At 46.5% G+C, this 20,001-nt stretch overlaps 3 protein-coding genes across 13 annotated transcripts in view; 1 reads left to right on the top strand and 2 right to left on the bottom strand.

Annotated features, from left to right (window-relative positions):
• Positions 1–689: 689 nt before the first annotated feature.
• On the bottom strand, positions 690–13,948 carry MLLT11 (MLLT11 transcription factor 7 cofactor). Of its 7 annotated transcripts, XR_004177171.1 has the most exons (4): positions 11,167–11,336; positions 9,290–9,804; positions 8,546–8,618; positions 690–1,950 (listed from the first exon to the last, which is right to left on the bottom strand). XR_004177171.1 is itself a non-coding variant. In XM_017947041.3 (3 exons), the coding sequence occupies exon 3, from the start codon at positions 1,942–1,944 to the stop codon at positions 1,672–1,674; it is 273 nt and encodes a 90-aa protein (XP_017802530.1). In that variant the 5' UTR covers positions 1,945–1,950; positions 8,546–8,618; positions 13,439–13,942; the 3' UTR covers positions 690–1,671. The 7 variants fall into 7 exon arrangements, 3 of the variants coding, with proteins under 3 accessions (XP_017802530.1, XP_021779279.1, XP_021779267.1); XR_634702.4 differs by lacking the exons at positions 9,290–9,804; positions 11,167–11,336 and adding an exon at positions 13,439–13,948 and having other exon boundaries at positions 8,546–8,711; XR_634703.3 differs by lacking the exon at positions 9,290–9,804 and having other exon boundaries at positions 8,546–8,711; positions 11,167–11,327.
• CDC42SE1 (CDC42 small effector 1) lies at positions 9,446–18,392 on the top strand. 5 transcript variants are annotated; one of them, XM_009180874.3, is made up of 6 exons: positions 9,446–9,617; positions 12,295–12,430; positions 13,081–13,393; positions 13,942–14,052; positions 15,061–15,151; positions 16,060–18,392. In XM_009180874.3, exons 3-5 carry the CDS (start codon positions 13,340–13,342, stop codon positions 15,133–15,135), a joined length of 240 nt encoding a protein of 79 aa, XP_009179138.1. In that variant the 5' UTR covers positions 9,446–9,617; positions 12,295–12,430; positions 13,081–13,339; the 3' UTR covers positions 15,136–15,151; positions 16,060–18,392. The 5 variants fall into 5 exon arrangements, with proteins under 5 accessions (XP_009179138.1, XP_003892656.1, XP_009179145.1 ...); XM_009180881.4 differs by having other exon boundaries at positions 9,507–9,617; positions 12,295–12,425; XM_003892607.4 differs by lacking the exon at positions 12,295–12,430 and having other exon boundaries at positions 9,473–9,617.
• Positions 17,982–20,001, bottom strand: part of C1H1orf56 (chromosome 1 C1orf56 homolog) — a 5,001-nt gene continuing 2,981 nt past the window's right edge. The window contains exon 2 of the mRNA XM_003892606.5: positions 17,982–18,940. Within this exon, the coding sequence (XP_003892655.1) occupies positions 18,920–18,940 (21 nt within the window). The 3' untranslated portion in view covers positions 17,982–18,919. The remainder of the gene's footprint in view (positions 18,941–20,001) is intronic.

Below are 20,001 nucleotides of genomic sequence, written 5' to 3'. Positions count from 1 at the left end.
TTCTTTTGGCTCAGTGCTTTCCTATAGTAGGCACACAAAAACCAGAAATTAAGCAGATAACGTATTTGAGTGAATTCGTTTATCTTGTTAGGCACCTAGGAGAATTATTACCTGAAATATGTTGGTAGTCAGTGGGCAAGCAGAAGAGTGGTTGTAGCTGTCTCCCTACTTTTCTAATTTTAAGTTGATTTTGCCCTTTCATTATTTATCTGTTCAATGCGACGTTCACCATTTAATGTCTAAATGCTATTCAAATCATTCTTCCTCTAAGTTGAATATTATTATAGAAAGATAAAATGAGGCCGGGCTCAGTGGCTCACGCCTGTAAATCCCAGCACTTTCGGAGGCTAAGGCGGGCAGATCACCTGAGGTCAGGAGTTCGAGACCAGCCTGGCAATATGGTGAAACCCCATCTCTATGAAAAATACAAAAATTAGCCGGGCCTGGTGGCAGGCCCCTGTAATCCCAGCTGCTTGGGAGGCTGAGGTGGGAGGCCCCCTTGACCCCGGTGGGTGGAGGTTGCAGTGAGCAGTGATTGCGGTGCTGCACTCCAACCTGGGTGACAGAGCAGGACCCTGTCTCAAAAAATAAAAAATAAAAAGATGTATAAGCTGAGTGTGAAAGCAAGGCTAATTTCTCAGATTTCCATGGCTTCCCTTGTGAAGAGAGAGAAAACTAGACTCCAGTCCTGGGATTGAATGTTTTTATTAAATAAATGAGTTAAATGGCAGCACAAATCAGCAACAATAATTTTGGAAGGATTGGGGACAAGATGCAGAGTCAGAATGTAATTGTTCATTTCAGGGTCTCAATGTAGCTGAACTGTGCCCACTGATTAGTTTTACATATTGCAAATGCAGGAGGTAAGGCTAAAATACTAAGGACTTACGCCGTTCAGAAGATTGTATTGAAACCTTAAAAACTATAATAATAGTAGGAATGCATATTAAGATTTGATAACTTTCTTTAGCTAGAGTTTTCAACCCACCGGAGCAAAGTTGTAAAGTGGGTAGGGTTGAAGAAGGGATACTCTTGAGAAAACAAATTAGCTGCTTCTAAAATGATTCAGTTATTTTCCCTATTTTCATTTTCCATAATATTTCCTCCTGTTTTATACCTCCAACTACCTTCCTGATTTCTCTGAGGAAGAAAAAGAATATAAGAAAGAGCAGGATCAAAAAAAAAAAAAGCATGAGACTTAATCACTTTAGCCTTTCATAGCAGATAACTTCAGATTAAAACTTCCGAGGTTTTCATCACCCCTTGAAGAAATATTTGTATTTACTGGCCTAGAGCAGGAAATTAGGAAAGTTTAAAGAATCTCTGAAGCTGATTAAAATACAGTCAAAAATCAGTCTTCCATTTTGCACTACTATACTACTTTCAGGTGTCCCCAATCAGGCCTAGTTTCTGGAGTTAATATTTGGGGGGGGAAGGAGGAATCCCTGTGACCCAGTACTCCACTGCTTGAACCATTTACTTTGTGACTTGAGGGCTTTTGAGAGAAATGGAGTAGACAGATAAATAAATACATAGAACTCAACTCTGGCAGATTCATCAGCACCACCAACACAATAGAGAGAGAAGATTAAAATGGGAAAGGAGTGGAAAGGAAGGGGCTTGAGAGGGAAGACAATGAGGGCAAGGTGGTGGGAGAGAGAAGTCTTGGCCTTAGAGCAAGTCCAGTTCGAAGGAGTGGATGCTGGCAATGGGAGCTCTCCAGAAGTTGAAGGTGCTGTACTCAAGGAGGCCATCACCTTCAGGGTTTTTCTCCTGGTCTGCTGCAGTTGCTGGCCCGATCATTTTGCCAACGCTGCTGTCTTTTATCTTGTAGGTGGCTGTATCTGACAGACCCAGGCCTTCCAGCTCCGACAGATCCAGTTCTGGGATGGGCATCCTCCAGAAAAGAAAGGAGCTGTACTGGCTACTCACAGGGTCCCTCATAGCTTCCTAGAAAGAAACCACTTGTCAGTTTTCATGCTACAGCAACTTCTTTGTGGCCCATGGCCTTTCCTTGCTTAGATACTCCACATACTGGTAAAAAGGAATTTCTTTTTAGAAAATTGTATATCTTCCAAGCCCACCAGTAAAAAGGAATTTGGGGAGGAAAGAAAAAGAAGCTCAACATCCCCAATTACCTCTGGAGATAATCCAAGTTCCCTTGGACAAGCTTCAGAAACCCTTTATTATGAATTTCTACTATTTTCTAAACTTCTTCCCATTTGGAATGACTTATTCACCATCTATTGCATCAAATTGATCTTGGGTCTGATTTTCAAGGCCTTCCAAAACCTAGCCCATTCTTCCCAGCGGTGGTATAGCCTCTGTTACAGTTATGCTCATTCCTGTCTTGCTTAACTCTCTCCATTCTCCACCTTAAAATACTTTCCATGTTTTAGCCAGGTGTGGTGGCTCATGCCTGTGATCTCAGAACTTTGGGAGGCAGAGTGGGTGGATCACTTGAGGCCAGGAGTTCAAGACCAGCCTGTCCAACATGGGGAAACCCTGCCTCTACTAAAAATACAAAAAATTAGCCAGGCATGGTGGCTCATGCCTGTAGTTCCAGCTACTAGGGAGGCTGAGGCACAAGAATTGCTGGAATTCAGCAGGGTGAGGTTGCAGTGAGCCTTCCAACCTGAGCAACAAAGCAAGATTCTGTCAAAAAAAAAAAAAAAAAAACTTTCCGGCCGGGCGCGGTGGCTCAAGCCTGTAATCCCAGCACTTTGGGAGGCCGAGGAGCCCGAGTAGGATCCGCCCGAGGTCAGGAGGTCGAGACCATCCCTGGCGGTTTCCTGGTGAAACCCGTCTCTACTAAGAAAATACAAAAACTTGGCCAGTGAGCTCTGTAGTCCCAGCCTGGGAGGCTGAGGCAGGAGAATGGCGTAAACCAGTGGGCTTGCAGTGAGCTGAGATCCGGCCACTGCCTCCAGCAGGCGACAGGCTCCATCTCAAAAAAAAAAAAAAAAAAAACTTTCCACATTTCAGGACTCCATTCAAGAGCTCAGTGGCTCACACCTGTATTCCCAGCACTTTGGGAGGCTAAGGCAGGCAGATGGCTTGAGACCAGGAGTTCCAGACCTGCCTGGGCAACATGGTGAAACTCCGTCTACAAAAAATACAGAAAATTAGCCGGGCCTGGTGGTGCACGCCTGTAGTCCCAGCTACTTGGGAGGCTGAGTGGGAGAATCACTTGAGCCTAGGAAGCAGAGGTTCCAGTGGGCTGAGATTGTGCCACTGCACTCCAGCCTGGGGAATAGAGTGAGACCCTGTCTCAAAAACAAAAAAAACCTCCACGTCTATAGAGGAACCCCCATTCCCCTAGCCCAAACTCCTATTATACTTAAAAATACTTGACTTCCTCCTCTTGACTTTGGTTTAATAGCTCATAGTATGTGTGAAAAGGCCTTCCATGACTTTTCTGCTTTCTGTTTTCCTTCTTGCCTTCTAAACCCTACTATAAACTCACCTCTTCCAGATAACTTCCTTAAACTTACTCAGCTTCATCTACTCTATTTCCTCTAGCATCTCCCCCAACACCCTGTAGAGTTTTACCTAACTCCATCAGTTTGGGATTATAGATCACTGTTACTGTATTTTATGCATAGGGATGGTGTTATTGCTTTCTGAATGGGGAAACGCAAAGGGCAGTAGAGAGCAAGCTAGAATCTGAGAAAAAGAAAAAGCTCTTTGACAAACTGACTCCTTTTCTTACAACTAGACTATGTATAAAAAACTGCTCAAACAGTCCCTGAGTGTTTGCTAGAGCTATCTTGCAATCTAAAAAGCTAAAGGAAATTTTATGAAATATTAACTCAAAAGGCCTAAAATCTCTATGTCATTGACCCAGAGACATGTACACAGGGTACAAAATATATTCAAGAAAGACATGCATGCAAGCATATGTGGCATTAAAATCAAGTCAAGAACATAAAGTAAGACTACACAGAAAATTGAAGTTAAAGTGCTATTCACTAATGTAAATAGTAATGACATTTTTGATTTAATGTATAAATTTAATTATCAAATACTCCAAATTTTGCAAAAGGTTCCTTTTTTGGCTAGCTTCCCCTTCCCCTCCACAAATGCTCTCCACCCCTACTTCATCTATTTTTACATCTATTATTATCTTAAATGGTATCATTTACTTAAATGGTTTCGACAGTGCCCGTACCACAATATATGTTCAATAAATGCTTCCCACTATCCTTCATTTTAAATTATCCAGGTATTTGAGGCAAAGGCAATTTCTAATTATCACTCTGTTCTTAGAGATACATGATTAGCAAATATATAGATTAGAAAGATACATCTCTTGGAGCCACACAGACACACCCAAATATCCTTTGTCCAGACCCTTTGTGGGCATCCAAGGCCTACTCAACAGGGCCTTGCTGTGTCATGCTGCCACTACGGGGAAGGGGGAAGGACAAGGTGGTGGTAGAGGGGAGCGGAAGCTCTCTGGCATCTCATAATGTGTGCCTCAGTCAGAGCTTGGATTTTCCTATTAGCATTCCCCCACCAATTCCACTGAGCTGCAAATAATCATTCTTTTCCAGAATCAGTCCCCATACCTAGGAGATTCCCCAAGGATAAAAACCAGTCTACCTTCTCTGTACACGAGTGCTGGGCTTTCTACACAAAGACATTCAAGGCTGCTGATTAACTTTCCCTCACTATTTAATACCTTGCCATTCCCATATATTAGCCCACAGGTAAGCCTTAACAATCCATTTCTCGCTAGCCTACTCTCCTTCAGAACAAAACCCAGGTGCTAGAAGAACTTTCCTGGCCAGGCGCAGTGGCTCACGCCTATAATCCTAGCACTTTGGGAGGCAGAGGCAGGCAGATCACGAGGTGAGAAGTTCAAGACCAGCCCAACCAACATGGTGAAATCCTGTCTCTATTAAAAATACAAAATTAGCCAGGTGAAGTAGCGCATGCCTGTCATCCCAGTTATTTGGGAGGCTGAGGCAGGAAAATTGCTTGAACCTGGGAGACGGAGGTTGCAGTGAGGCAAGATCTCGCCATTGCACTCCAGCCTGGGCAACAAGAGTGAAGCTCCATCTCAAAAAAAAGTAATAATAAATAAGTAACTTTTCTATGCTGTAATAGGGGTCTCTTTTCTCCGATCCCAATGCTGGAGTATACTGATGATAATGAAAGCAAATGGATTGGAAATCCATTTGGATTTAAAGTAAAGTTCAAATTGGAAGAAGGTCTCTTAACAGAATCAGATACTCTTCTGTGCATTAATGGATCTATCACTTTCTCTACTCATTCTACCCGAGCCGTGCCTGATATTATATGACTATTACAGCTGCCTACAGCCTCCATCCTGCTACTTACTAGCCAAGGGTCAAGAAACATTAGTTGTGGCCGGGTGCGGTGGCTCACGCCTGTAATCCCAGCACTTTGGGAGGCCGAGGCGGGCGGATCACGAGGTCAGGAGATCAAGACCATCCTGGCCTACGCGGTGAAACCCCATCTCTACTAAAAATAAAAAAAATTAGCCGGGCGTGGTGGCGGGGTGCCTGTAGTCCCAGCTACTCGGGAGGCTGAGGCAGGAGAATTATGTGAACCCGGGAGGCGGAGCTTGCAGTGAGCTGAGATAGCACCACTGCACTGCAGCCTGGGTGAAAGAGCAAGACTCCGTCACAAAAAAAAAAAAAAAAAAGCATTAGTTGAAATGTTCCCAAAGGAGCAGAAAGAACATTCTACCGCCTCCAAAAACAACCCCAAGTTTCAAAAGGCCTTTCTCCAACACACCCTATTGGGTCTCACCAGGTCAGAGACTCCTAAGTGATGGCCTTAAATGGTTCCAAAATGTTCCAGTATAGTGTGAAATGACTGTACCAAGGCAGAAAAAGAAAGTGTTAATCTAGAACACAGTGATGTGTGAGAGTGTGGGGGCTTCAGGAATGGTGAGTGGGTAGGCTAGGATGTTTTTAATGTTAAAAGTGAATTCTGCGTTGTTCTTTTTCTTCTTAGTTTAAGTTCCAAAATAAACCCTGGGAACTGAGCATTACTCAGCAGAGAAGCTGCTTAGAAGGAGGGTGATGCAGGGATTGGAGCAGGGTGGGGGAGCATGTTGGAAAGGTGAGGTCATCATCCTATGATATTCAACTCTGATAATCTCCATAGTACTTTGCTGAGATGTGCACAGAAAGAGAGCTAAAAAAAAAAAAATGGTTGTATCCATTAACCAACCTCCCCCTGCTTAAATCTGGGACTATAGAGATCCTAAGAAGCATACCCTAGGAGTCAGTACTGTTACGGACTTGTGGCTACAGGGATTCTTACTGTTACTAGTTATTTCCCAGCTAGCTGGGTTGTTTTCTCTCTCCTCCCTGACAAGTCTTCTCCAGAACGAGCTTAGTATAATGCAAGGCACATTATAGGCTCTTTGAAAAATAGAATCATGGGGCTGGGTGCAATGGCACACACCTGTAATCGCAGCACTTTGGGAGGCCGAGGTGGGTGGATCACAAGGTCAGGAGTTCAAGACCAGCCTGGCCAAGATAGTGAAACCCCGTCTCTACTAAAAATACAAAAATTAGCTGGGCACGGTGGCAGGTGCCTGTAATCCCAGCTACTCGGAGGGCTGAGGCAGGAGAATCGCTTGAACCCGGGAGGCAGAGGTTGCAGTGAGCCAAGATCGCACCAATGCACTCCAGCCTGGGCGACAGAGCAAGACTCCAACTAAAAAAAAAAAAAAAAAAAAAAGAATCATGGGAGGAGAAATCACAGAATTTTAAAACTAGAAGACATCTTAGAAATTAATGGGAAGACTTCCAGCCAGTTTCTATAGAATCCAGGTCTCATAATTCCCAATCTGATCCCTTTTTGTGTTGTACATGGATAGTTGCCAACAGTTTTATATAAACCTATACCAGTATTCCCAAAACTTAAAATAATTCTTAGTTGCTGAAGAATAGATATTCCGTAGGTTAGGTGATTGTTCCTATAATTGTGATCTGAATGGGGAAAAGCAAAGGGCAGTAGGGAGCAAGCTAGAATCTGAGAAAAAGAAAAAGCTCTTTGACAAACTGACTCCTTTTCTTACAACCAGACTATGTATAAAAAACTGCTCAAATAGTCCCTGAGTGTTTGGTAGAGCTATCTTGCAATTTAAAAAGCTAAAGGAAATTTTATGAAACATTAACTCAAAAGGCCTAAAATCTCTATGTCATTGACCCAGAGACATGTACACAGGGTACAAAATATATTCAAGAAAGACATGCATGCAAGCATATGTGGCATTAAAATCAAGTCAAGAACATAAAACTAAGACTACACAGAAAATTGAAGTTAAAATACTATTCACTAATGTAAATAGTAATGACATTTTTGATTTAATACAGTATGGATTTAATTATCAAATACTCCAAATTTTGCAAAAGGTTCCTTTTTTGGCTAGCTTCCCCTTCCCCTCCACAAATGCTCTCCACCCCTACTTCATCTATCTTTACATCTATCGTTATGTTAAACGGTATCATTTACTTAAAGGGTTTCGACAGTGCCTTGTACCACAACATATGTTCAATAAATGCTTCCCACTAACCTTCATTTTAAATTATCCAGGTATTTGAGGCAAAGGCAATTTCTAATTATCACTCTGTTCTTAGAGATACATGATTAGCAAATATATAGATTAGAAAGATACACCTCTCTCGGAGGCACACAGACACACCCAAATATCCTTTGTCCAGACCCTTTGTGGGCATCCAAGGCCTACTCAACAGGGCCTTGCTGTGTCATGCTGCCACCATGGGGAAGGGGGAAAGACAAGGTGGTGGTGGTGGTAGAGGGGAGCGGAAGCTCTCTGGCATCTCATAATGTGTGCCTCAGTCAGAGCTTGGATTTTCCTATTAGCATTCCCCCACCAATTCCACTGAGCTGCAAATAATCATTCTTTTCCAGAATCTGTCCCCATAGCTAGCTCCTGTGGGCTATACTGATTTCACTATGGAATCAGGCAGTTCTCCAACACAGAGGCCCCCACCCTTCCTACCCCAGGCTGCCTCTTTCTTTGGAGCAAAGATTTGAGGTGGAGTGAAAGAGATTGTCCAAAGAAAGGTCAGGATTACACTAAACATTATCCCATATAACCCCCTCCCAAACTCCCTCCTACAGAGAAACATAGAACACTACGGAAAAAAAATTGCAAGTATAGGGAAGTAGAGGGCAGAGAGATACAGTAGGACTAAAGATTCATCAAATAGCTGGTAGAACAAATTATGGTTTGAAAAGGAAGATAAGTAGACTGAATATATTAAATACACAGGACAATAAATTACAGAAAAAGGATATTTGAAATAAGGAGGTAGGTGCTGAGAAATAACTACATGTAAATTGTTAGAAATTAATGGTCTGTACAAGGTAACAAGGCATGGATGCTGTGAAGAAATAACTACCCATTGTTCATAGCGCCCCCTTCTCTCCTCTTCAGCTGTCCCCCACCTTATGTGGGGTCTTTCAATCTAACCATAAGCAGCCGCTCTTCTATCTTTGCAGCCCCCTGCCCCCCTCCCTCAGTTTGGTTTACCTGTTATCAATCAATTACTGGCGTGTTCCAAAGATGGAGGGAGTGCCTCGGGGGCTCCGGGATCTGTGCCGGGCTGGAGAAATACAAAGCTGTTGGGGCTTTGACGGCTTTGTCTTCTCACTCCTTTTCCCTCTTCAGTGACTGAGTCTGTCAGTTAGCTCTCCCCCTGCAATGCAGCCCCTCCTAAGAAGGGCGGAAGGATTTCCCCGCCCCCTCCTGCCTGACTCGGCTAATTCAAATGATAGGTTCCAGAACACTTGAGGGAAAGAGACGATTAAAGCGTCTCCGTAGGCTCATTGGTCTGCGCTATTATTCCCGATCTCCTCCAGCATCCCCGTGCTGACTAGGGGCGCAATGAATGAGCAGTTAATTGCCCTCTAATTTTAGGTCCTCTAATTTATAGACTTGAAATCTTAACTCTAGACTACAATGGAAAGTAGTGTTCCTCTCTTCTACAATTTAAGGACTTCAGGTTACAAGGTATTTTTAAGAATCATATTTTTCCACCCGTTCTCCCAATCCCTGATCCTCCTGACTCGCCTCTCTACCCTCACAATGGGTAAATAAACCTAGTCCTATTCCATTTTGGGTAGAGCACAGAAGAGATTTGGGGTGGGGGGGCGTGCTTCTGCGAATCTCTGAACTTGGTTAGGTCTCGGGGTTTGGGGGGCTCCGCTTCGTTTTGCCCCGAAATGCCTGGCGCGCAAAGGGAACGTGAGATTTCGGGGGCCCCAGCTTGGGTACCAGGCCCTCATTTAGGTGTCCGCATTCTCCGGTTCTCCCCTCAGGGGCGGCGGCCTTGGGGGGCTGCAGAGGCACCCTCCCACGCCTCGCACAGTGCAGTGCCTCCGCAGTCCAGAGGGGAGCTGTGCGCTCGGCTCCGAGCCGGACGGGTTTCGTAATCGCGTCGCCGCCGCTTCCGCCCTCAGCCGGCCCCACCTCTGCCGGCTCGTCCTGGGCTCCCCCACCGGGCCGCAGAGCTAGCCCGGGAAGCCCACACTGGCGGCCACGGAGCAGAGCCCCCTCACCCCCGCCAGCTGTAGCTGAACGTCTGGATACCGGAGAAGAGCAGGTGAGGCCGTGCAGTTGGTCCCCCGGCCCGCCCGCCGCGCCGGCAGGGCCAGGCGGAGACACACCGGATGCGGGGTGTGGGGAAGGCGGATGTCTTGGGCTGCAGAGATGCTGGGGCGTTGGGAACGGGGTGCGCGCCCGGGGTGGCCGTCCTCATCCACCCTCCTGGGGTGCGCAGGCTGAGGCCGCTGAAGAGTAGAAGGAAAAGAAGGAACTGGAATGTTGGGGTGGGGGTGGGAAGGAGAGGGTCCGAAAGATTCCCAGGGAGGTCCCAATCCGGTTAAGGATTGGGAAGAGCAGAGAACTTCTGGGTAGAGTTGGGTAGTGGGGGGAGACAGATATGGAATCTGAGTGATTGAATATATTTGGGGAGGGGAGGCTTAGGGCCTAGCCCTCTTTCCTCTTAAGCCCCCAGAAGACCTTTCCTGGGGAAGGGGAAGGTTGGGCTGGGCCTGTCACTTGGCTGAAATACGGAGTCCACTCCACTTCTCCAGAGCCCCTCCGCAGCCCTCCATGTCTAGGGGTCTCCACACAGGGACCAGCTGCTGCCCCGGGCTTCTAGCCAGAATTGCCCATTCCATTCTCTCGATTCTTTCTTTCTCTCCAGCTGCTTCATGTGAGGGCTTGTCAGGCCGCGGGTTGGAGGCCTTAGGGCCAGAGGCGGTGGGACCGGGTGAACCGGTTTGGGGCCTGAATGGGACCAGAGAACTAGCCTGTACATCCTTCCTCCCTGGCACCTCTTTCCTAACCCTTCTGCTCACCTCCCAACAGCTTTGAGACCCTCAAGTCCTAGTGTGATCTTGGTGGGGGTGGGGGGTGGCTTTCCCGGTTCCATATTTCACTCTTGCCATTTGGAACTCAGAGAGGCCGAGTTCTGAGCAACAAGGACGTGGCCTTATGCGGTCTAATCCTCATCCCTCCTGTTGATTTCTCAGCCCCTTCCCTACCCACTGTGGGGTTGGATTCGGTGGCTCTTCCGCCTGGGCTGACCAGCTCAGGACTTCATTTTTCCTCAACCCACTCTCTTCTGGCTGCTTTAAAGAAGAGTGGCCGCCAGTGGCTCTTACTTCCTTTTTTGGCTTTGTTCCCATCCCCCCTTCCCTGTGCTACCATCACATTCACCCTGACCTGTCTTCACACTCTGACCCCACCCTCAAGTTTCAGAGACCCTAATGTCCTAGGGAATGGAATTTCCTGGTCACATCTCGTCATCATTGGTCATTTCATGCCAAGTCCCACACACACACTTTCCCTCCACCCAGCTCTGGTCAGGTCCCTGGAAAAGAAACAGAAATGGCCTTGTTCTCTGCACTGCCCCTTTCCCTCTCTCCTCCTCCCCCTCTCTTCTCCTCTTCGCTCCCAGCACTATCCACCTCTGTCCCTCAGCTTTGAGCAGGGCAGGAGATGTTGAGGGAGAGTCCAGTCGCAGTACAGCCTGCCTGCTGGTGTTGGGGGTTTCCTCTAATTCTTCATTTTCCCCCAACCCTTACCACCTGCCACCACCACCATCAGGATAAACCCTATGACTGACTCACTGACGTCCCACTGACCGCAGCTCTCCTCTCTGGACAGCTGTGTTTTAGCTTCCGCTCCTTCTGGTTACTCCTCCCTTCCAGTGGTGAGAAGGGAAGTAAGAGAGAGCCTAGCCTCCTGGGTTCTCCCTTCCCCTAGACGCTGCATTTGAGTGTTTGTGTGATCTCATCTCAAGGCTGTTAAAAAACCTCTCTTTATGTGTGTATGTGTGTTTTTTTTTTTTTTTTTTTTGTATTTGAGACAGGGTCTTGCCCTGTCACCCAGGCTGGAGTGCAGTGGTGCAAACATGGCTCACTGTAGCCTCCAACTCTTGGGCTCAAGTGATCCTCCTGCCTCAGCCTCCCCAGTACCTGGGATGACAGGCGCATGCTACTAACACCCTGCTATCTTGTTTTTTTGTTTTGTTTTGTTTTTTTGAGGTGGAGTTTCGCTCTTGTTGCCCAGGCTGGAGTGCAATGTCGCAATCTTGGCTCACTGCAACCTCCAGTTCAAGCGATTCTCCTGCCTCAGCCTCCCAAGTAGCTGGGATTACATGCATGCGCCACCACACCCAGCTAATCTTTTGTATTTTTAGCAGAGATGAGGTTTCACCATGTTGGCCATGCTGGTCTCAAACTCCTGACCTCAGGTGATCCGCCCGCCTTGGCCTCCCAAAGTGCTGGGATTATAGGCGTGAGCCACCACGCCCGGCCTATCTCTTGTTTTTAAATCAGTCTGGGGTGCCAAAGCATCAGTGTTCCTGGCCTGGAAGAAAGGGAGATTCCTGTTCATGTTAAAGTGTCGTATTTATGAAACTCCCCTTTTTGGAATCTTTGAGGTTGTCTGTACTATAGGACTGGGGAAATGCAAGTGAGTCTAAGAAGAAACCCAGATGTGTCCTACCCTGGCTGGCAGTAGTGAGAAGGGAGGAAGTTCTTCCCTGGACACTAGTACTATTGGAAAGTTCCTTGTGTCTGGTTGACTGACGAAGCTTGAGGATGGAATTGGTGAGGAGGGAGGGGAGAACAGGTCACAGCTGGAGGGGAGCCTGGGCCCTATAGGGTGTGAGGCAGAGCAGAGTGGCAGATAGGACATGTGGACGGTGGGGAAAATATTCCTCATGGGACAGAAGATACCTGGCACATGTACCCACAACCTGTACACAGATGATCTGTACTGGACACACGTGGAGATATGGCCATGCCACACATGTGCAAACAGAGGTGTACACACAGGAGTGCAGTGATACAGGACACAGATAAACAGAATGTACACAGCCTTCAGGAAGGATCTCAAGGTCAGGTAATAAAGGAACTGCTAACTGGCTTCTGGGAGGGATTGGATTTCACTGGAGGGAAATCAGGAGGAACAGGGCAGCAGAGGGGGAAAACATTTCTCATTGTAGAAAGTCTTTCCTGAGGGCCAACCTGTCAGTTAGTCTCCTAGGACCTCAGTGGTCCAGGGCTCCCCTGTTCTTAAAGAAACTCTAGCATTCAGGGCAAGGTAAGAAAAAAGGCAGGGACAGGGTGGAGACCTTGTTTGTGAGAACAAAAAACCACTATTTCCTCTTCAGAGTCACTTAAATGCCCCTCCCCTTCTGCCCTAAACTCAGAGAGAAGGGAGCTGGAGCTTCTAGCACCCCAAACTTTGCTAATTTCTGCCACTGTCCTTTGGTCCTCGCCCATCCTTTTAACTCTAAGTGCTTCTAGCCCCCTTCCTCTCCCTTGGTACCACCAGCCACTGCTCCTTAACCCCTTGGTGGCCTTTTGGTTCTGTTCCGTTATCTTAAGAGTCAAACTGAGGTTTGTAGTGTTTGGGAACGAGTGTTGGTGTACAGGTCTCGGGCCCCTCAGGGAGGACTGAGAAGATATAGGCTCATCAGGAGGTTTCTCAAGGATTGGGGGAGGGGGAGATTTCTCATTTCTCTTTCTTTTTACTTTCTTCTAATCCAGGGTTCCGAGTCTGAGGAAGACATAACCTTGTGCCTGCCTGCCCACCTCTCTCTCTGGTCCTGTTCATCTCTCAGGCTCTGAGACACTGACCTTCACTGCTCAGTTAAGGGTTCCAGGGATTCTACTTTCTCTGGACCCATCCAGCTGAGTGAACCCAGGGTGTTGTTATATCTGGGGAGAGTGAGGAGTGGGTTGTCCAAACACCAGAGCAAGAGCCCTTTGGGGCCTCAGAGGAGTGAAGCTGGAACCATCAGGGAACATGAGTGAATTTTGGCACAAACTGGGCTGCTGTGTGGTAGAGAAACCCCAGCCGGTGAGTCTCCCCACCCCCATCCTAACCCAAAGAGCAGTCAATTACCATGTGCTGTGAGGTAGCCACACCATCTAGGATCTGCCATCTAAAAAGCACACTTCTTGCCTCCCTCTGTGTCAGGAGCTTCTATAGTCAAGCAGCTGTATATGTGGAATAAAGGGCATTGGGTGATGGAAGAAGTGAATAGTCCTAGCTATTACCTCCTGTTCCTGTCCATTCTGAGCTGGGCGGGGTTTGTAGGTGGAGCTGCATACCTGTCAGTTTTCCCCATTATTTCGTCATCAGTCAGAGGTGACTTTGACGTGTCCTTTCTTCGTCCGGTGTTCACTCTACAGGCCACTGCCCTCACTACTCTGGTTCATGTCTTCTGTGTGCTTTTGTTGTTCCAGCTTTGCCTTTCATGCCCTAGTGGTTTCCCTGTTACAATGCCACATCCCCTCTTCCCACCAGGCCCTTAGCTTTTTAGTGGTTTTGAAGACTCTTTTCCTTTCCTCCACTCTGACTGGAGGAGGGGCCTTAAGACATGACTCCTTATCTTCTCCAAGCAGAAGAAGAAGAGAAGACGGATTGACCGGACCATGATTGGGGAACCAATGAATTTTGTCCACCTGACTCACATTGGCTCTGGGGAGATGGGGGCCGGAGATGGACTTGCCATGGTAACAAGGAAATGGGGAGAGGTTGATACGGGGGTGAGGTCTATAACCGTTCCTTCTTTTTGAAAGTTCAAGCTAGGGACATATGAAAATACTCAATGGGGAAGTAAAAACCTGGGATTCTAGTCCTGGTCACAAGTTGTGGAAACCTGAGACCTGGCATTTTAGGTGTCTGGGCCTAGGTTCTCTCATCTTTACAACTTAGCAGATTGTTCTTCACTGGGGTAGGGGGCATATATATCTTAATAGTTGGAGGGCTTTTTCCAAAAAGCTTATAATCCTCCCTTCTCCTAATTAAGAGCTGCTATCTCAGTGTCAGAGTAAATCATATATATACTTATTTATTTATTTATTTTTTTTGAGATGGAGTCTCGCTCTGTCGCCCAGGCTGGAGTGCAGTGGCCGGATCTCAGCTCACTGCAAGCTCCGCCTCCTGGGTTCACGCCATTCTCCTACCTCAGCCTCCCGTGTAGCTGGGACTACAGGCGCCCGCCACCGCACCCGGCTGATTTTTGTATTTTTGGTAGAGACGGGGTTTCACCGTGTTAGGATGGTCTCGATCTCCTGACCTCATGATCCGCCCGTCTCGGCCTCCCAAAGTGCTGGGATTACAGGCGTGAGCCACCGCGCCCCGCCGTAAATCATATATTTAGGAGTGTTGGGACAGGAAAAAAGCTGAGCACCGTCATCCTAAACAATGTCTAAGATGCATTTCTGTTCCCAAAATAAGGGAAATGGGTCTAAAGATAGTCTGTTCCCAGATCCTGAAACTCAGGTATATAGGGGAGAATCCATTGCGAGGGAATATTAGTAAAAGACCCATTTTACCTCATCCTCATGAAGGCCAGTGTGAAAAGAGGCATTGAGACTCCCCTAGGAGGAATGGCGGTTAGTAGACGGCTGCTATTGTCAAGGAGATGGCATCAACCTTTTCCTTGGAGGGCACAAAGTAGAGTTCTTACTGTAGGATATGAAGACTTAGGAAGGTGTCTCACATCTGTTTTTTCACAGACAGGTGCAGTTCAGGAGCAGATGAGATCCAAGGGAAACCGAGATAGGCCATGGAGCAATTCTAGGGGCTTATAGCTCCAATAATGGAACGGTGAGTGATTAGAGAAACCCACCCTACACCTCAGCCCCCATAACAACACAACCTGATACCCTGACTCAGAACCCTGATCTCATGCAAGAAAGGAAGGTGTGGCCAGGCGTGGTGGCTCATGCCTGTAATCCCAGCACTTTGGGAGGCTGAGGTGGGTGGATCACTTGAGGCTAGGAGTTCAAGACCAGCCTGGCCAATGAGGCAAAACCCCGTCTCTACCAAAAAATACAAAAATTAGCCGGGCACAGTGGCATGCTCTTGTAGTCCCATCTACCTGGGAGGCTGAGGCATGAGAATCACTTGAACCCGGGAGGTGGAGGTTACAGTGAGCTGAGATCGCGCCACTGCACTCCAGCCTGTGTGATAGAGTGAGACTCTATCTCAAAAAATAAAAAAAAAAGAATGGGAGATAGGAAGGAATTAGAAGGGAAGATTCAAGAATGTGGGATCTAAGCTGGGCATGGTGGCTAACACCTATAATCCCAGCACTTTGGGAGGCCGAGGTCAGCAGATGACTTGAGGTCAGAAGTTCGAGACCAGCCTGGCCAACATGGTGAAACCCTGTGTCTACTAAAAGTACAAAAATTAGCCAGGCATGATGGCACATGCCTGTAATCCTAGTTACTCAGGCAGCTGAGGCAGGAGAATCACTTGAACTCGGGAGGTGGAGGTTGCAGTGAGCCTAGATCATGCCACTGCACTCCAGCCTGGGCAACACAGCGAGATTGTCTCAAAAAAAAAAAAAAGCGTAGGATATAGAAAGACTGAGAGGGTGTTGTGCAGATAGAAGTAAAGAACACACTGTGGAAACAGCTTAAAGTCTGCACTAGGTAGTGCCTTCTTCCTAAAGCCTTGGTTTTCTTTGAGGCTAATCTTTAAGAAAAAAAATTTTTTTTTTTTAATTTCAGGTTCTGCCATCTTGAAACCCCCATTCTGTTTCCAGCCCAGAAGAAATGCTGCCCCTACCAGATCCCTCCTTGAACCAGTGATCTAAGGACCCCTCTTTTCCCTATCTGCCTAACAGTGCCTCACAAGACTTGGGGGCTGGACTCCCTCTACTCCCTCTGGCTATAGCCCCTCCTGGAGATGGGGTCAAGGCAGCAGGACTGACCAAGTGACTACTGGTTAGCCAGAGGAGCTCAGCTGAAGCCCTGGACACCCTCAGATCTGAGATAGGAGTTCTCTAGGAACCTGGAATGAGTTCCTGTCTCCTGAATGATGGTCTGGGTGCCACCTGTTTTTAAACTCTTAACCTGGAACTCCTTAAATGGGGTAGGTGGGTGAAATTATCAAAGCTGAAGCTGGCTTTGCTGAGAAGCTCCCTACCTCCCTGCCGTTCTTCCTCCTGGAATGAACTAAAGCAGATGTCAAACGGGCTGGTGGGGGTGACTACTCCCTTTTCCACTCTTTAGATTTCAAACCTTAGGCTCACAGCCCCTCAATATCTCTCTGCTAATACCAGTGTCTCTCTCTAGTTAGGCCTCTAATCAATCCTCTGTTTCTGTTTACCAGCTTCCCAGCAACTTTCCTCTTTTAAAATATTAAAAATTTAATTCAGGTTCTCTTAATTATCCCCATCCTGCTGTTGCCTCCACCCTTAACTCTATCCCTATTAGGAACCTTGTTTCCCACCGAATAAGAGTTAAGGTAAGAGATAGCTTTTCACCTGATGACATTCCATTTAAGTCTTGGGGCATTTTTCCTGCCCTCTGCCAACCTCCCTGGTGGCCCAGGTGAGAGGAGGAAGAGGGGTCTGGAGAGAAACCCAGAATGCAGCAGAACTAGGAGTAAGTCCATCTCAAGGTGAACTTCTGATCATTGAGGATGGTGAGATAAACAGGTTGAAACAATCATCTGTGAGTTTAGGAGTCTTAAGATCCTCACAGCACGGGAGCAGGGAGAGGCTCTAGAACAAGGTTTCACAACCGAGATGCCTTTGACATTTTGGGCTGAAGTGTTCTTGGTAAAGGATACCTGTTTCCTGTTTTGTGCATTACAGGATATTTGGCAGCATCCCTGGCCCACCCTAGTTATGACAACCAAAAATGTCTCTATACATTGCCAAATTTCTCCTAGGGGGCAAAATCGCCTCCATTTGAGAACCACAGCTCTAAAGTCAAGATATTTTTCTCTGAAGTGATTTCTGCTTGGCACGCTACCCTCATCATGTTACTCATCTTAAGCCCGAGCCATGGATGAACTAGGAGCTCGTATAAATGAGGCTCAGCAGGGCTGCACATAATCTCCAAACAATTCTTTATTCAGTGTTTTGCTTGTGCTCACGTGTTGCTGTGATGGACAGGTCCCATGCTCCTCCATTCTCGCCCTCTGGAGAAGTGGTTCCTGCAGTGTAGATATGAACAGGGTATGGTAGGATTGAGGATGGGGGAGAGAGAAGCAGTAGATACACTCCTTATCCTCCCCAAATTTTAAGCTCTATTTCTGTGCCCTAGTCCTAGAACCAGACACACATTAGACTCAGGGAGTTTTGTCTGAAGACCAGGTCCCACTGCCCCCACCCCGGCTGAAGAGTCTGCTTTAGATGGGAAAACAACGTAGGAGCAGGGGTCTTTAGGCACTTTCAGTATTCTCAGGTGTTCTTTGTTCTGGCCCTTCCAAGGTAATTAGGAAGGCAGAACAAGACAGATGAGCTCCTGCCTGCTGTGAGACAAGGCTGGGGTCTCATTCGATTTGCAACAGGAAACATCCTGTTCTATGGTAGTGGGGTCAGGAAGGTAGGAACTGGTATCCATTCTGCCAATTCCACCACCCATTCAGTTTGCTTATACCTACAGAGCAGTGACTGAGGTTCTATTTTTTTTTTTTTTTAAATTTCCATGTATTTTCTGCCATTTTTCAGGGTCTAAGATTGGTCCTACATTCCCAATTTACTCTCAGTTCCAGTCAAGCTGGTTGCTCTGAAAGTAACCCAACTTGTTGCCCTAAAATACCTCAGTAGCCTGAGTGTTATACTAGAGATCTAAAGGGTTAACAGGATAGGGTAGAAAGATTAGAGACTCCTGGAAATCTCTGGTTACCATGATCTTCAGCCCCATTTAATACCTGTTCTTTGGACACAGTCTTTTTCCTTTGGTGCTCTCTTGCCTTCAGCTACCTTCTCTAATATGTATGCTACCATCACTAATAAAGTGATGGGAATGGGTTTGAGAGTCATAATTTATATTAAAAAGTTGTTGGACTTTTAAATACATTTTTCAAATAAAAAAATTTAAGCAAAATAGTTGCACAGTAATCACTGCAGGTGTGTGTTGGATTAAAGGATGGATGTGGCTAATGAAGATAACTCCTCCAAAGTGGCCAAGATGGAATTTTGTACCAACATTGCCCTTCTGAGGAGAGAGGGCCAAGTATTATGAAGGCAAGAAGACCAATGTCATCTTTCAAGGGCTCAACTCCTTGTTCTTCCTACTCCCTTTTCTTAGCATTTATTTGAGATTTTTCAAGCCTGTAAAAGAAGTAGTTGTTTTAAAACAATGTTGGAAATGAGGAAAATGAGCAATATCAACATTTTATCCTGAGGGACAGGGAGTAGGGAATAAGCCAGAGGCTGCTAGTTACACAGTTCAGTCTTAGTGATGAAGAGATTTATGTCTCTCCTCCCTCAGGTACCTCTGTAAAGAAACACAAGACCAAACAATGTATTTTCCAGTTTTGTTTTTCTGTTCTGAAAATATCTAGTGGGTGCTAGGATTGAAAGGGCATGAGAGGTTGAGATGCTGCTATCTCCTCATGTGGATGAAGTGGCCATTACCTCCGGTTTCTGTCTATCTGGGTAAGGAAAAAAAATAGAGAAAAAGGGAAATTACAACCACATCTATATTCTTTCCCTTCCTTGCTTCATCTCCCCCTCCCACAAACCCATATTCCCTCAACCCTATTGCCCACCCTTTACTTATTTTTGTATGCAATAATGGTACTGGACACACAAGGAGAAAAACAGAAACAAGCAAAATGACCAAGCATATGCTTTGTTTATCACCTTTCCCTCCTCAAAGTCCTATCATCCGTATCAATTGAAACCTTATCAAGTCAATCAGAACCTTTGGTAATTCTGGGTAAAGCAGAGGACTATCCTTCCTTGTCCCGGAAGGACAGTTCTCCCAGATGGTAGTGGTGAAGAGGGTTGGCACTGGTGTCAAACCTGATTTAAATCTCATGGCTCTGCCACTTACTAGCTTTGTAAACCTCAATTTCTTCATCTGAAAAGCGGGGATAATAATACCTCATAGGGTGTGAAGATCGATTCAGGTAAAGTGCACATAGTAAGACCTCAAATTTTGGCAGTTGTTGCTATTAAGCTGTATTAGGTCAAAACTATTAATTGATTAAGATCCTCCATATCTGTTAATTATCTGTGCATCAAAAAGTCTTTATGGGCTGGGCATGGTGGTTCATGTCTGTAATCCCAGAATTCTGGAAGGCCAAGGTGGGCAGATCCCTTGAGCTCAGGAGTTGGAGACCAGCCTGGGCAACATAGTGAGATCTTGTTAGCCAGGCGTGGTACATGTCTGTAGTCCCAGCTACTCAGCAGGCTAAAGTGGGAGGATTGCGTGAGCTCAGAAGATGGAGGCTGCAGTGAGTTGTGATTGCACCACCACACTCCAGCCTGAGTGATGAGAGTGAGACCCTGTCTTGAAAAAAAAAAGTCTTATGGCCAGGGGCACAGTAGCTCATGCCTGTAATCCCAGCACTTTGGAAGGCTGAGGCAGGAGAATTGCTTGAGCCCAGGAGTTCAAGACCATCCTGGGCAATATAGCGAGACTTTGTAAAAAAAAGAATTTCCAGGGCTAGGCTCAGTGGCTCATGCCTATAATCCCAGCATTTTGGGA

The sequence above is a fragment of the Papio anubis genome, chromosome 1 (assembly GCF_008728515.1).
Source record: "Papio anubis isolate 15944 chromosome 1, Panubis1.0, whole genome shotgun sequence".
Classification (NCBI taxonomy): Eukaryota; Metazoa; Chordata; class Mammalia; order Primates; family Cercopithecidae; genus Papio; species Papio anubis.
This window is presented reverse-complemented; position numbering and strand designations above follow the sequence as displayed.

What these genes read in the sequence shown, in the direction of transcription:
- CDC42SE1 (XM_009180874.3), top strand. Translation starts at nt 13,340, where the DNA reads ATGAGTGAATTTTGGCACAAACTGGGCTGCTGTGTGGTAGAGAAACCC. An exon ending in TGGTAGAGAAACCCCAGCCG is followed by an intron (nt 13,394 to 13,941) that starts GTGAGTCTCCCC and finishes TTCTCCAAGCAG; the next exon opens with AAGAAGAAGAGAAGACGGAT. An exon ending in CCGGAGATGGACTTGCCATG is followed by an intron (nt 14,053 to 15,060) that starts GTAACAAGGAAA and finishes GTTTTTTCACAG; the next exon opens with ACAGGTGCAGTTCAGGAGCA.